Source organism: Typopeltis vanoorti, chromosome 23 (genome assembly GCF_054136105.1).
Source record: "Typopeltis vanoorti isolate ZY-2024b chromosome 23, IOZ_Tvanoo_1.0, whole genome shotgun sequence".
Lineage (NCBI taxonomy): Eukaryota > Metazoa > Arthropoda > Arachnida > Uropygi > Thelyphonidae > Typopeltis > Typopeltis vanoorti.
The window spans coordinates 46,445,539-46,462,811 of record NC_143571.1 but is presented as its reverse complement, the minus strand read 5'-3'; the positions used below and the strand labels follow the sequence as shown (position 1 = coordinate 46,462,811).

The window sequence follows — 17,273 nt, the reverse complement described above, 5'->3', positions numbered from 1 at the left end:
GAGGGTCAAGTTCAGGATCAGATTTTTATTTTAAGATGACTAGGCAAGAAATCTTGCCTGACTATCTTAAACATTAACAATATCTGTTTATAACAAGAATCTGTATTTTACTTTAACATCTGGAAAAGGAATATGATTGATAGAGTGCCAAAAGAAAGTTCTTCAAGCCTATTCTTTAGTTGATGTTTGGCAGTTAGAACTTAAAGACATATAGAAAGTGTGAGGCAAAATTAGGCATAAAAGTGTAAACACTATCTCTTCTGTTATCCACTGTCAGTAGGAAGACCTTATGAAGAAAACTAGCACTAAACAACATATCATACTGTAGGTATTCTATATCTTATTAATTTATAAAATAATTTAATAATTCAGGACTTACTAAATTGAATAATTAGTCAAAAAATCCAAGAGTGAACCAAGTTGATGCAGTGCAGTGCAGTGCATTAAGAATGATTTGTAAGATGGAAACATAAGAGCTGATCAAGTCAAACCTGATAATTAAAAAATCAGTTTGGTATAAAGTTGTTGAAATCCAGTTTTATAAATTTTAATTTAGTTGGCTAACATGTCTAATACATCCTTTTAGGGTATACACCAGAAAATGATGATGATAATGATTGATCCCCAAGAGGATGCTCCTAGGACCTTAACTGTTGTTTTTTGTTACAATTTCATTATCATCTACCTTCCACTAGGACACTTTAGTCCATCTAGGGTGGCAGTGGGCTCCCATGTAGTGACCGGGATTAAAGAATTGTCCCACTGTGGCTTATGCATGTCATAGAAGGTGACTAAAATGGGCACCTAGTGTGTGGAGGATATAGGTAGGTCACCCATTCCCAGGGGATATAAATATGGGACCTGGTCCTCCAGGTTGGAGATTGGGTTAACGACCCCACCTCCTAAAAAATCTCTTGTCGCAGAATCTCAAGAAATAATAACTCTGAACTGTCCTTTAGGAAATGGACTGGCAAAGAATTAAAGGACTTGAAACTTGGATCGGGGAATATTCGTTCTATATATCGAAGTAAAGGACTCCATTTGTTAACAGAACAGATGAATAACTATAAAGTTGACCTGCTCGTCATCTAGGAGATTAGATGGTTTGGAGAGGGAATTATTGAGAAAAAGAATCACAGAGTCTTTTATAGTTGTCACAAATCACAGCACATTTTTGGAACAGACCTGAATAATCAGATAAAACAATTAGTTATCGGTTTTAAAGACTTTGTAGTCTGAGTTAACAGGAGCCTTTTTTAACTACTGTGTAATTAGCACTCGTGCACCAATTGAGAAAAAGGAGATGAGAATGAGAAAGAGACCTTTTATGAAGAACTTGATGATGTCAAGTGAATGACATCAAAATAATATTGGGAGATATGAATGCCAAGATTGGTAGAAAAAATAGATATAGACCAATAATTGGAAAACAAGGACTACATGATGAAACTAATGATAATGGACAAAATCTCATCTCTTTACAGCTGAGTACAACATGGCTATTGCAAGTACATTGATCGACCATAAGAACATCCATAAAATAACATGGAAATCTCCCGATGGAAATACCTTCAATCAAATCGATCATGTTATTATTGATGCAAGACATCTATTGGATGTGTTAGATGTTAGGTCCTATCGTGGTGCAAACTTTGATTCAGACTACTATTTAGTGATAAGTAAATTAAGAACAAGAATCTCAAATGCACGTAAGACTCATGGAAAATGCCTACAGACTATGATAAGCTTAAAGACTCGAAAAGAAAACAAATGTTTCTAAACGAATGTGAAAACCAACTAAAGCACAAGAATATCGAAACTATTGAAGATATTAATACAAAATGGAACACTTTAAAAAAAATTATTCTAAATTCAGGCAGTGTCATTCTGGGGAAAGCCCAGAAAATAAAACAAAATGACTGGTTTGATGCTGAGTATGTGTGGCAACCACATTAAAAAAGAATGAAACTTACAAAAAAATTCTACAAAAAAAAGGTACACAAGAAACACTGTTGAAGAATATAAAATTGCAAGGAAGGAAGAGAAAAAGATATATAAAAAGAAAAAGAGGTTCTTGAAAGATCAACTTAGAGATGTTGAACATCTTAAGGGGATCCAACGAAAGTGGAGCTTTCTTTAGAAAAATAAATATAAGTTGTAAAGACTTTAAACCTAGAACCACTCTATGTAAAAGTAGAAATGGAACCCTGCTAAGTACCAAAACTGATAAACTGCAAATATAGAATGAACATTTTGATGAATTGCTGAAACATGAAAATACAGGCAGAAGATGTCACTTCAAGTAGCAACCAAGAAGTGATTGAACCTCCACCACTAATTGAAACCGAGGAGAAGCTTAAGAAACTGAAAAATAATAAAGTGGCTGGACCAGACTCAATACCATATCTGAACTCCTGAAGAATGCAGGGCCAGCTGTTACAGAAGCAATTCATAATATTTTGCACACTCAATCTGGATTAATGAAATGCTTCTCTCAGAATGGAAACAGTATAATATGTCTCATACATAAAAAAGGAGATATTCTTGAAATGCTCAAATTAGAGGGATAAATCTACTCTGTACTGCTAAAAAATATTCTCAAACATCTTATTTAACAGGCTATTTCCTTCTGTTGAAGGAATTATCGGGGGTGGACCTTCCCTTTCTGAATGTGGATTCAGAAAAAGAAGGTCCACTTAAGAACAAATATTCAATCTTCATCAGATTCTTGAGAAATGTAATGAATATGGTATTGAAACACATCATATTTTCATAGACTTTAAACTGCCTATGACAGTAAAAACAGAATACTACTCACAAGAGTTCATGAGAGATTCTAACTTCCCAGAAAAATTAGTAAAGCTCACTGCACAAAATCTTTTGAGATTTTGTGCAGTAAGCTTTCTTTGAGATTTTCTTTGTTACTCTCAAAGAAACAACACTGAAAATTCGAATCCAAGGAAGTGTCTCAGAACCTATGGAATTTTAAAATGGAGTAAGACAGGGAGATGCCCTGGTTTGTCTTCTCTTTAATATCATTTTGGAGAAAATAATCAGAGATTCAAACATCAATACTACAGGAACCATTTTCAACAAATCTATACAAATCCTTGCCTTTGCTAATGACATTGATATCACAGCAAGAATACCCATAGTCCTAAAACAGACTTTTTTGGTATTAGAAAGTGAAGCAAAGAAAAGGCACCTCATGATCAATCAAAGTAAAACTAAATATATGGAATGCAGCAAAAAAATAAACCCCACTAATTCTTTAAAAATTGGACCTTACCAATTTGAAAAAAAGTGAGTAGCTACTTAGGATCAGAAGTTAATACCAAGAATGATATAGGTATAGAAATTAAAAAAAGAACCACTGCTGCTAGTCATAGCTTCTATGGCTTAAAAAAATACCTAAAATCAAGTTTGATTAGAATAAGTACTAAACTGTTACTTTATAAGACTCTGATAAGGCCTATACTCACATGTGCATCCGAAACATGGACAATCTAAGGGATGAGGCCCTCGGAATTTTTGAAAGAAAAGTCCTAAGAAGTATTTTTGGTGGTATTCAAATTGATGGAAAATGGCGAAGGAGGTCAAATCTTGAACTATATTGTGCCTATAAAGAAATAGACATTGTGAAGTTTATCAAAATTCAATGAATGAAATGGGCAAGCTACATACTGAGAATATGTGATGAAAGAAATTCCAAAAAAATATTCTTACATAAACCAACGGGAATTCTACCTCAAGGAAGGCCCAAACTACGATGGATTGACAATACTGATAGAGATTTTGCATTTTTGAAAACCAAAAATTGGACAATGATTGCCAAACAAAGGACAGAATGGAAAAAGCTCCTTGAGAAGGCCAGGGCCCACACAGGGCTGTTGAGCCACTGAAGAAGAAGAAGGGTGGCAGTAGCATTACTCAACAAATTACCCAATCTTGTATTTGTAACATGACAGTACATTTTAGTTACTTTAACTTATCCTCTTCTTGCATCATGGCAAGATCGAGACCCATTTCTTCTAGATAGCTTTTTTTGTACTACCAAAGCTTCTCTCCAGCTATCTCAACCAGCCATTCCTCTTTCTTTTTCAGTCATTTTTCTCTGCCTAGTTAATTTAGGACTTCCCATTTTTCTTCTGTAATCCATGTCATAGCTACTTTTTAAATCTCTCTCTCTCTGCTGTCCATTCTAATACAAAATCCATCTATTTTCACCTGCATTTTTTATTTCTTTAAATTGGTGATGCTTTTTTGATTATTCAGTTTATATAAGTCATCATTTGTTATATGTTGGGGCAAAAATATTAATATTTTATGCAGGCATTTTGTTTGAAAACTATTTAATTTAGTTTCCTGTTTTCTGGTCAGTTTCCATGTCTCTCATCTGTATAATATCAACACAGCATTAACATTACTACTGAAGATCTTTATTTTGGTTTTATTAAGATATTTGAATGATTTCCATATATTATTTAATTTTCTGAAAGCAGAATTCACTTTTCAATCTCTGCATTACATCCCTGTCAGCTCCACCTTCAGTGTTCATATTTCCTCCCATGTATGTAAAATTCTTTTACTGCATGTTGACTGATTTTAATTTCTTTGTGCCATTTGCTGTTCAGTTTAAGAACTGTTTAGTACAATATATTATTGCTGAAGTTTTTCATGAAGCTACTCTACTTTCAAATCAGTATAACATAGCAAATTTATTCTGTTTAGCACCACCCCTAAGTTTTGAACTCATTGGCTTTCATGCCTTTAATAGATAAGATGCATTAGCTTATAAAGTTATGCAGCTGATAAACTACATAACCTGGAGAAATTACTTCTTGGAATGAGTTCTAATGCAGAGAGTCAGGGAAACTAGATCATCAAGGAAGGAATGGGAAAAATGCATGTGAAAGTTCAGCTATGGTATGCAGACGTGATAAAGATGTGAATGTCTTTGAACATGGCGAAGAGGTGGGAAAATATGCTTTGAGTTCGGACCTTTTAAGTATATCTGGGGAGGAAAAAGAGAAAATTCTAAAACAAGACCAAATAGATAGCATATCGAATTATAAGAATAGGCTAGGTGGTAATTTATTATGTCTATACACAAATGCCAACAGCATTAGAATCAAATGGGTTGAGTTCATTGCTTTATTGAATATAATGTGGCCTAAGATTGTTGGCATTAGTGAAACCTGGATATCAGAATCAGATATGATAAGTGGGATCAAGTGTAAAGGGTATACTATTTTGAGGAATGACAGAAAGAGGAGAAGTGCTACTAATGATATCAACTTAAATTCAATTAGGGTAGAAACACAAGAAAACAATGATAGTAACAATGTCTCATGTAGCAGAGAGTATGAGTCTATCTGGTGTGAAGTGGAGGTTAACAGAATGAAATGTATGGTGGAGTATTGCTAGAGATCTGGTGGCAGGGGATGAAGAAATGCATTGCCAATTTAGCTTCATGGGTACCATACGAATAACCATTATGGATGACTTTAATTTTCCAAACACTGATTGGGTAGATTAGAAATCTGATAAGAAAGAAGATTTCTTTTCTTATCAGAGTGAATAGCTGACATAACTTTCTCAAGCAACATGTGAAAGAAGGAACGAAGTCAAAGAGTGTTGGATTTGCTCATAGCATCAGAAGGGGTCTCTGTCAAGAATGTGGCTTTTTTACGTGTTTTTAATGTGGCTGACAGTGATCGTGCTGTACTTTCTTGGGAAGTATCTAATTGTATTGATACAATGATTAAAGCAAGTTAAATACTGAACTACAAAGCTGGAAATTATGATCAACTTAGGAGAATACTATCTTTGGTCCAATGGTATCAGTTACTGAATGGTAAAAATGTCAGCAATGCATGAGAATCTTTGAAAAAGTGCTTAAATGAGACATTATCTGAATGAATCCCTAGTGTTCCAAGAATAAATAGGTTGGAAGTGAAATGGATGTGCAACCTTATTAAGCAAGAGTTCCACAAGAAGAAGATGATGTCGAAAGAATATCGTGAGAATAAGAGCGAGAGGAGTTATGAAATATATTAAAGCTCGGGCCAGAAAAGTAAAGAGTATTGTGAGGAAAGCTAAATCGGAGTAAGAAAAGAAACTGGCCATGCCAGCTAAAGGCAATTCAAAAGAATTTTATAATTATGCCACAGGCAAAAGAAAGAAAGAAAGAATGAATGTGGAAGAACAACTTTATTGAATGAAGATGGTACTTGAGCATCAGAAGCTAATGAGATTGTTCAGTTAATGCGTGCTCACTTTAATTATACAATAATAAGATATATCAACCAGGTGTATGTAACATGGTGCACAGTGCTGGATGAAGAGTTTGAGGTGAATATGAATGAGGTTGAAGAGCTGTTGCATAACCTGGATAAGAATTTGTCTATAGGGATAGATGGAATATCAGCCCATTTGCTAACAGAATGTTCAGCGGAATTGGCTACGCTTTTTACATGTTTGCATAACTTGAGTCTCAGCTCAGGAATGATACCACAGGAATGGAAGGAATGTATGATAGTTCCATTGTACAAGGGTAGTGCAAAAACTGATGTGTCTAACTACCAACCTATCAGTATCTTCGGTGTGTGGTAGTGAAGATTTTAGAGAAGTTGGTAAGAACTCGCATACAGAAATGGGTACAAAAACATGCTATAGTCTGCAAGGCACAGCACCGGTTTACTAAAGGAAGGTCATGTTTTCGCAATTTGCTCACATTTTATAACAATGTTAAGGCCGAGTTGGACAAAGGGAATGGATACACTATGATGATGTTGGATTTTTCTAAGGCATTTGATAGGATACTACATGAAAGACTGTTGCATAAATTGGAGGATATGGGATTGGAATATAAACTCTTGACTTGGATCAGGGGAGAAACGACCAGGACTTCTGACCTAATGTTCAATCCTCACCTTCTCGTAGAGTACCCTGTTAGGTATCTACCTGGATACTGAACGAACGAGGATGAGCTGGCAATTTGGGTACACCTTCTCGTGGTGTACCTGTTAGGTATCTGGATACTGAACGAACGAGGATGGGCTGGCAATTTGGGATTTAGCTGACCAAATTGTATTCTTATTGGCTTAAACAAAAATAAAAAATGATGGTACAACATGACAGAATTCCATGCTGGTTGGAACCAGGGCAAACAGTGAAAAGTCAGCTACTGAAACAAATCTGAAAACGCACCCCAACTCAACATCACCAGAGTTAAAGATCGGTACTATCAACAAAAGAAGCCTGAATGGCAAAGAAATGGAGCTAGCTGAGGAATTAGATAAGTACCAGATCGACATAATAGGGATGACAGAAACAAAAAAGACAAAAACTGGTGAGATCTTTCTGAGCAATAAATACAAAATGTTATATTCAGGCAATGACAATCAAGGAAAAGAAGGAGTAGTCATAGTATTCAACACTAAATACAAGGCTAATCTTCTTGAATGGCAGACAATCTCAAGTAGAGGGAAGTGGGCAAATATCAGAATGGGGAAATGAACAATGAGACTTATTTGTGCCTATGGTCCACAGAAGGTTCTACAAAAGTAGAAGTGGAGGAATTTTTTTGAGGCTTTAGAAAAAGCAACTGACACAATGAAAAAGGAAAAGTCGGTCCTTGTTGGGGATCTTAATAGCAGAGTAGGAAACGATTGTCAGACATACTAAAATATTGTGGGAAAATTTGGAGAAAAGAGCAAAGCTAATAATAATGGCAAATACCTGTTGGACTTCTGCTCAGGGCATGGACTGGTTATTATTAACACCGTGTTCCACCATAAAAATGTGCACAAATTCAGGTGGAGAGAAGAGGCTAGGAATAAGAAAAGTCTCATTGACTATGTTATTGTTGATAGTGATGTTTTCTCCCTAGTGCAGGACACCAGAGTGTACAGAGTATTTGAAATTGGAAGTGATCACTATTTAGTCTTGAGCAGGATAAAATTGAATTTCATATTGAAAAGAATAACATGTAAGAAAGTTTTAAAGCGAATAAAAGTTGAGCATCTCTCAGATGTGACCTGTAGACTAAAATACACAAAGATTATTGAAGAAAAAATAAAAGAGTTTGAGAACAGGAACCAAACCTTGGACATTCAGTGGCAAGCCTTGTAGAAAACCCTGATTGATTAAGCCAGAGGGGCATGCGGTAGGTTGTCTGCAAGGATACAAAAATCAGAACTCCATGGTGGACACAGGAAGTTAAAGTGGCAGTGAAGGAAAAGAAGAAAGCATATCAAAAGTTCCTGGCAAATAAGTCAGCTCGTGCTCTTAGAGAATACAGAGACAAATGTAAGAAAGCCAAACACTGTGTAAAACTAGCTAAACAAAAGTCATGATAAGACTTTGGTAAGAACAAGATATTCTGGAGGTTATTGAAGAAGCTTAGAAATGGAGGAAAGAGTGTTGTTAAAGGAATTAGAGATTAAAAGGTGACATGAAAACTGGAGAAAAAATATATTTGAAGTATGGAGTAATTACCGATAAATAGCTCAATGAAACAAGCAGTGATAGCACTGTGGCAAGATATTCTGGAGGTTGTTGAAGAAGTTCAGAAATGGAGGAAAGAGTGTTGTAAAAGGAATTAGAGATGATAAAGGTGACATGAAAATTGAAAAAAAAAAAAAAAATATCCTTGAAGTATGGCGTAATTACCGAAAAATAGTTAAATGAAACAAGCAGCGATAGCAGTGTGGTAAAGAACACTCAACAGACATACAGTTCGGTATACATATCCATACTTGAAGTAGAAAAAGCCATCAAAGGCTTGAAATGTGGAAAGGCAGCAGGAGTAGATGATATTCGACCAGAAATGCTGACATATGGAGGTATAAAAGTCTTATAGTGGCTGCACTGCATAGTTCAGAAGGCCTGGACAGAGGGACAAATTCCCGATGATTAGAGTAGAACTTTCATAGTACCCATAGGAACACTCAGTAGGGTATTTCCCTACCGAGTGTTCCTGATAAGATTTATTCAAGTATACTTGAGAAACAGTTGAGAAAAAGTGCGGAAGAAAAGTTGGTGAAGAACAAGCTGGATTTAGGCCAAATAGAGGCTGTCAGGATCAGATTTTCCTTTACGACAAATAGTTGAGAAATCATGAGAATATAATGAAGATCTGTATTTGAGTTTTATAAATCTGGAAAAGGCATATGACAAAGTGCCAAGAGAGAGAGAGAGAGAGAAGCTATTCAATACGCTACAGTTATATGGTGTCAATGGGGCATTATATCAAACAATACTTAGTTTGTATTTGAGTTGTAAGTCAGCAGTTAGAATTGAAGGAAGTACAGGAAGGTGGTTTAATGTTAAATCTGGTGTGAGACAAGGATGTACATTATCCCCTCTCTTATTCATTATATATATATATATGGATCACATTATGAAGGAAAGTGGTATTAAACGTGACATCAAAATTGGAGATGTTAATTTCAGCTCTTTGTTTTATGCAGACGATGTCATACTACTAAATAAATCCACTAGAAGTCGGCAAGATTCCCTGACTAAATTGAATAACAGTTGTAATAGATATGGTATGAAGGTCAGCAATAACAAGGCAAAGATAAAAAAATAGGCAGAAGCATTGAAAATGTGAACTGCATTGTGAATGGAGAACCAGTGGAACATGTAAAACATTTCAGCTACTTAGGCATGATTTTTAGTGAAGATAGTAAATTAAATATGGAAATGGACAACAGAATCAACAAAGCTGGTATGGTAGGAAGTCAACTGAATAAATTCATATGGAATAAGAGAGAAATTAGTCGGAACACTAAATTAGCTGTATACAAGACGGTGTTCAAACCAGTTTTAACTTATGGATCTGAGAGCTGGGTCAAAGTAAAACACTTGACCAAAGCCTAGAGACAGCAAATATGAGAGTCCTGAGAAAGATTAGGGGCATGAACAGATGGCATCAATGACAATATCATATTAAAAACAAGAATATTTGGAAAGAACTTGACATTGTTAGCATCCATTGTTAGCAGAGCTAATCTCAGGTGGTATGGTCACTTAAACAGAATGGGCGAGGAAAGATAAGCAAAACAAGTATTCTCTGCCAAGTTGGCAGAAAAAATGACCCAGAGAACGACCATGATATAGTTGGATTGATAAGGTGAAAAGTGCCTTGGATGATAGAAATATAATATCTGATAATGTTGGAGTCTTGACAAAGTAAGAGACTGCTTGGGAGGAAAATTATAGATAGGAAGTTAGTAATGATGTAAATTTTTCATGTAGTACTATCATATCCTGTACACCCCTTGAGGGTACATGGCAGGAATTTGATGATGATGATGACTTGGATCAGGGGATTGTTGACAGATAGATATCAAAAAGTGGTATAGAGTGGGTGTGAATCTGCCAGATTTAAGGTGACCAGTGGTGTACCTCGAAGTTTAATCCTTGGGCCATTATTGCTCAATCTACATATTAATGACATCAGACAAGATCTAACATCAAATGTGCAAGTGTTTGCTGATGATATGAAGATAGGCAGAGCAATCAGGGATGCTAGTGATATTCAACAATTACAAAATGATTTGAATAGACTGGAAATTTGGGCAAACAAAAATGGCTATCAGTTTAATGTTAGTAAGAGTAAAGTTATGCACTTCAGCGTGATTAGAGTTCCAGTGGCATATTATATTAGCAGGGTTATGCTACAAGAAACTGTAGCATTTTTGTCTTAAGTCATTAAAATAACTTATTCATATAGTACTGTCTCAGTGAAATTATCAGGTTTATGAAGATAGCTAGAAACATGAAGTACTGAGGTTCTACCCAAAATAAAATTTCAAGGTATGTCTTTCAAAATGCATTATCTTATTTATAATAGTTTTAATCCCTAAGTCACAGGTCTAAAGCAGCAAGCAAAACTTAAGGAGCTCTTAAACAAAATAAGCATACAATGCTTATTGATTATTGAGTATATTGATTAAGAACATTTTTTAGTCATATTTATTTTTAGACCAACTTTTTCAGCTGCTTTATACAAGGCTTCTAAATTTTGATTGTATATCAGTGTATCTGGATGATATCAAGACCATGTCTGCATAATCTAGATCTTCCATGTGTGACATAGGATTCTACTTAATTCCTTATCTTGTGGTGCATGTTACTTCTACCAAATGTGGTAAAGGTCAGTTTTAGTTTTTATGCTTATGAGGGTTTAAAGTAGAGCATATAGAGAATGGGAAATTCAGTGGCAAGAATCAAAAGCCAGATAATGCAAAACTGTCTGGGGAAAGGGTGGGAACAGGTGAGCCATAAAATCATTATTGAAAATCTAGTATGTGACAATACAACATGTGTGACACACGGTTTATCACCTTTGCATATAGAGTGGAACAAGTATATTCAGTCATGACTCATCTTCTTCCTCTTTATTCTCACATCTAATTTTACGATTTTTTGTTTCATTATTTCCACACATATTTATACAAATACATACCATGCTAATGAGCAGTTCACTGCTTCTCAATTAAATAATTATAACAAGTAATCTCTCTCTTAAAGTTTATACTAATTCAACTGTTCCTTTAACCTGTGGGTGAAGCCTAATCCACAGATTTTCAAACTAATTGTAAAATGAACTCTTTATTCAATATAACTATTATACACATATTAGCCACAGAATTAGCAACCATTATGCGTAAGTACATAAAGATTACTTCTGCGGTGTATATGTAAAATACTGTCACATGCATCACCATGTGTTGTAGGCAACTATTTAAGAATGCTGCTGGTCAGTAATCATCAACAGTGTTGATCACAATGGGAAAAACAAAGGATCTTTAGGAGTTCAATAAAGGGCTTATTGTGGGTGTTGGGGTCACGATTTTGAAAAAAGCAAAGCTTGCTGGTTTCTCAAAAGGTGAGATATCCTGCATGTTTAATCAGTGGGAAAAAAACCCACATTACTTCTCTATGAGTTGTAACTGTGGTCCTAAGACAGTCTGTCAGGAATGAGATCATGGTCTGAGAAGGCTTGTACGAACAAACAGAACTTCTTGTGGGCAGCAATGTACAGAAGCATTTAATGAAGGCTGTTCCTGACCCATATCTCACCTAATTATGTGCAGGGAATTGAAGAGGATCAGTATTGGCAGTCACATGCCTATGTGTAAATAAAAGTTTGCAATTCAGTGGCTGGTATGTGTAGCTATTGTTAACTATAATAATAAATTTTCATTATGTTAGTAGAGTCTAATACAATTAAATTCAAATATGGGTATAGGGGGTCCTGGAGAAAAGCAGTTGCCTTCCATTTCATGAAATACTTTTTAAAAATATATATTAGAATTTTTATATTTATTATTTATATTTATTAGAAATATATTAGAAAATAGAATTACAAAGAGCCCTGTATAGCTCAGTGGATATGGCATTTGCACACCAAGGCGCTTAGCCGCACGAAGGAAGACTTCGTTTCGAGTCTAGTCTGCGACTAGAGGAAATTTTTCTAAGCCTTTTTTCGACCGGTTCCCGAGTTAGTCGATCTCTGGCATGGGCAAGCGGGTTTTTCCTCCCGGAAACTCGGGTTTTTCGTCCTGTAAACTCAAGAAAATTGACCGTAGAACCCACATTATTTCAGACATTAAATATATTGTGTTAGGGTTAGGGACATTAGGGACGAGATGGCGGCACATTTGTGCCGTCTCTCTTCACTGTGTACCGCTTAATTAGTGATAGCCTTGGGCCATCTATCTCTGATTGGTACCAGTGGAGACTGAACTGCCCACTCAATCTCCAAAAGTTAGATAGGGCTAAATGGCCTCACCTACTCCCCATATACGGGAATAAAAAGGCGTTAGCTGATTTTTTTTTTTATTTTTTTTTTTTTTTAAATATTAGAATTTATTTATTTTTATACCTGATAGACAGGCCAAATACACTTAAAATTTCATATATTAATACATTTCTTTGCTGGAATTAAATATACTTTCCATCTCCTGTTAGATAAAATTGACAGATCCTTTGCTGAATGCCTGTATGAATACCTCTGATTGTCTTGACATCCATTAAAAACCTGTGCGTTTTAATTATAGGAAAAGGATGCTATGGCATCATAATATCCTTTTCCTCTTTTAATTAAATTAATGATCTATTGAATTACACTAGATATCTTATCAAGTTCAGCCTGCAATATACATGATAAGATGTATATTGCAGGCTGAACTGAAATTACCTATCAACAAAATATTCAAATTACTGTATTCGTTAACTCTGTAAAATCTGCCAATTCAACATATTATCAAACACTACTTCCTTACCAAATCACATGTTAGATTGTTCACAATAACCTTTAAATCTCACTTCCCTATCCACACTTTTAATCTTTTAAGATCATACCGTAAAGAACTGTTATCCAAACAGTTTACAAGGGTAGTTTTACTTGTAATATTTGAACCTAAATAATTTAAAATACTTTAAACAACAAAGGTTGTAACAGTGAATCCTACTGTTCTGCTTGCCTAACTAAACTGCTCTTAGAAGGCTCCTCTAAATAGTTCTTGTCATCTATGATCTGTCAACCAACCCTAATCAGATCACCATTGTCATTACTACCACATTTTAATCTTCAGGTTCTTATGTGGAATATTTTCAGGCATTTTGTTGAAATCCTAATAAATCACATCATAGTTATTACCTTTGTCTACTTCCTTCATGACTCACTTGATCCTACCATGAAAGTGATCATTATCAAGGATATTCTGTATATTCCTCAATCCTTTTTTTTTATTGCCTTGTCTGTATTTCTAATAAGACTAACTAGTCTGTAATCTCCATTATGCAATGAACCACCTTTTTGAATCCTTTGAGGGGGGCTGCCTTTGTCAAATATAGAAACACTACATTTCATCCTATACTGAGTTACTGATACCTCGTATTTCCTGAAGTACTTTAATATATATTTCATTTTTGTATACGTGTGGTTCACATCATTTCCCAAAATATGAAGCATAGGATGGGGGGGGGGGGGGTAAAATAAATGCTATTGAGAATTATTAAACATGGATTCAAAGTAAACACCATCACATCAAAAACACATATTTATATATAAAAATTAAGGAATTTGCTAATAGTGCATATACAGTCGATTCTCACTACAGCAAACTCATATGGACCAAAGAAATGGTTTGTTATAGTGGAGTTTACTATAGTGAATTTCTTTTAGCATAGCACTCTACCTGTAGTGATTCTGTCAGGATTTTTCAGTAGTTTGTAATAGTGGCATTTGCAAGAGTGAGAGTCAACTGTATAAAGCAATGTTAAATGATGCAAGTGCAGCAGTTTTCTAAGGGTGCTTAATCATACCTTTTAGAAGAGATTCACCTTGACATATTTTGTTAACTGAACTCTATAACATAAAAAAAAATAACATCACATATATATATATATATATATATATATATAATTATTCATTGAATTTATGACATATGGTTATAACACAAAAAGAGCAAAAAAAAAAAAAACATTGTGTAGTGAATGATTGCTATCTATTACAGCAGATTTCACAAGTTCACTGGCATAAAACATTTAGTATGAAATTAAATTTATATGCATAAAAGATTAAACAAGAATATGCAAAATTATGTTTTTTATTAACTATATATATATATAATACTTTTATTAAAAATAAAATAAAATAAATAAATATAAAATTTTCAAATAAAATTTTTTTACGAAAACACAGACAGCACCACTAAATTCCTATTGACTATACTGGATCATATCATTAAAGAAAATGAACAATGGATCGTGGGCAAAAACATTTTTTTCATAACAAGCAGGGTTTTGCATAATTTGTCTAGCCCATGTTTTAACTACTGTGCTCTTAAAAGTCCCAAGTTCTTTGATGTGTTTCTTTGGAATGATATCATTTATACTTGGGGAATAATTGGTGGCAGATTATGCAATAATTAAGGATATAAATTAATAATAATAATAATAATAATAATAATAACAGAAAAGTTCAAGACAAAACTGTAACAGTAATCAATACAAGGGCCGTCCCTGTAATCAGATACACAATAAGGATAACTGACTTCACACAAGCCAATTTGGATGCACCTGATCATAAAACATAAAAATTAATGACAGTGAATTATACATTACATGCATGCAGTGATGTGGATCAGTTATACATAGCCAGGAAAAGTGAAGGACATAGTCTTTTACAAGTCAAGGAAATAGTAGAAGAAGAAAAATTGAGTGTTGAATGATTATAACAAAGAAAGGACAGAAAATATGCTAACTGAAGCTTATGGGAAAAAAGTAGTGAACGCAATAATTTAAAAAAAAAAAAAAACAGTACAAGGAGAATTAAATAGCAAAAAGATCAGAAGGTTGGAAAAATAAAACACTCCATGGTCAATATTTGAAGATATTGAAGAAAGTTAGTCGCTTAACTTGGCAATAGCTTCACCAAGGCAACATCAAGAAAGACAGCATAGAACAGCAAGGATCTAATATTTGCTGTTCAAGAACACACACTACAAATGAATGCAATATAGGCAAAAATTGAAAACATCTGTAATGATAGCAAATGCTGACTGTGTAGAGATAAAGAAGAGACAGTAGACCATCTAATTAGTTCTTGCAGCAAGATTGCCCATACAGACTATAAACAAAGGCATGATTGCAAAAGCTGTACACTGGAGCTTGTGCAGGAAATATGGTTTACCAACTTGCAAAATCCCTTGACAATACACAGTTGAAAAAGTTATTGAAAATGCCAAGGGATTTTAAAATTCAGACAGATAGACATCTTGAACATAATATGCCAGACATCATTGTAGTTAACAACAACATGTGGCAATACCAGAGGATAGTAGAGTAGAAGAAAAAGTTCATGAAAAACTGACCAAGTAAAAGGATCTGGAGATTGAAATTCAATGACTTTGGAGCAAGAAAGCAACAACAGTCCCAAAGCATTAGGAGCAATACCAAGAACATTTATGAAACATCAGGAAAAGTTGAGTCTTCCAGATATAACACCATCTCACATTTTATGACAATATCTAGTCAATTCCTAGGCATTTGGATAAGGCCCGAATTGGACAATTTGCAAATCAAGATTTCATTATGCTGTTTTGTGTTTTTTGTTACTCCTTGACTGTGAACTCTGTTAACTAAATATACAAATAATAATAACAATAATAAACTTACATGATAACCACAGTAATTAACTTTAATGAAAGTACAGATATTTCATACTGAAAATAACAGTACATCATCAGTGTGTAGAAACAAGAAAATCAAAGAACAGGAATACAGGGTACATACAACAACCAGTTTACCAATTAAAAACAGTTGCCTTGAGTTCGAAATTAATATATTAATAAATAATATTAAAACTATTTTTGAAATTTATTAAAAAAAACCTACAGCTAACCTTCCACTTACAGCAGAAGGTTTATAACAAACTATTTCTTTACTACCTTACAAGTGTACTACAATGAGAGTCCACTGTATTGTGCTATTTCAACAGTATCACTATCTTCAATCTTAACTGTATAGTACAAATTTTTAAACATAAAAGGATCTTTATAATCCAATTTATAATTCTTACTATAAGGATAACAAAACAGTACATAATACATGGGAATACAATGGGCTCAAAAAAAGCCGCTATGCAACTTTTTTTTTAAATAAATAGAAGTCAAATATATAAATATGAATATTTTACCTGATTAGGACTGCTGCACACTGGACATATATATGGTACTGGTTCTTTCTGCTGCATGATTCTAGGATCACAGTCCACATGAATAAACCTAAAATGTATATTTGTAACAGTTGATGCATTATAACAGATAATACAAATTTATATTCAAATTTGTATATATAAGAAACATAACCTTAGTATATAGTCACCTTGAAATGAAAATTTTAGCATTTTATCCTATAACTCCTTATGCAAAATTTATGGAATTCTACTAACAAAATATTAAAAGTTATTTCATTATTTTTTAAGAGGACATCCTGGTTTTCTTTTTCCTGATGGCTTGTACTTTAAGGCTTGTTTTGGTAATCTTTCTGTTTTCATTCTTTGAATGTGTTCCATCCATCTATGTTTATATTTTTTAATTTTTTCAATTACTGGTTCTTGGTTTAGTTCTTTCATAATATCTTCGTTTCTTTTGTGATCAAATAGGGTATACTTTGCAGTTTTTCTCATAAACTTCATTTCTGCTGTTGTTGATCTTTGTTTGTCTTTTTGTTTTATTGTCCAGATTTCG

At 34.0% G+C, this 17,273-nt stretch overlaps 1 protein-coding gene across 1 annotated transcript in view; it reads right to left on the bottom strand.

The window, feature by feature from the left end:
• LOC150093819 (histone-lysine N-methyltransferase 2C-like) overlaps nucleotides 1-17,273 on the bottom strand; it is a 1,065,326-nt gene that overhangs the window by 829,683 nt on the left and 218,370 nt on the right. Inside the window, exons 14-15 of the mRNA XM_090412524.1 lie at nucleotides 16,721-16,808; nucleotides 14,347-14,389 (exon numbers count right to left, since the gene is read on the bottom strand). Of these exons, the coding sequence (XP_090268650.1) occupies nucleotides 14,347-14,389; nucleotides 16,721-16,808 (131 nt within the window). The remainder of the gene's footprint in view (nucleotides 1-14,346; nucleotides 14,390-16,720; nucleotides 16,809-17,273) is intronic.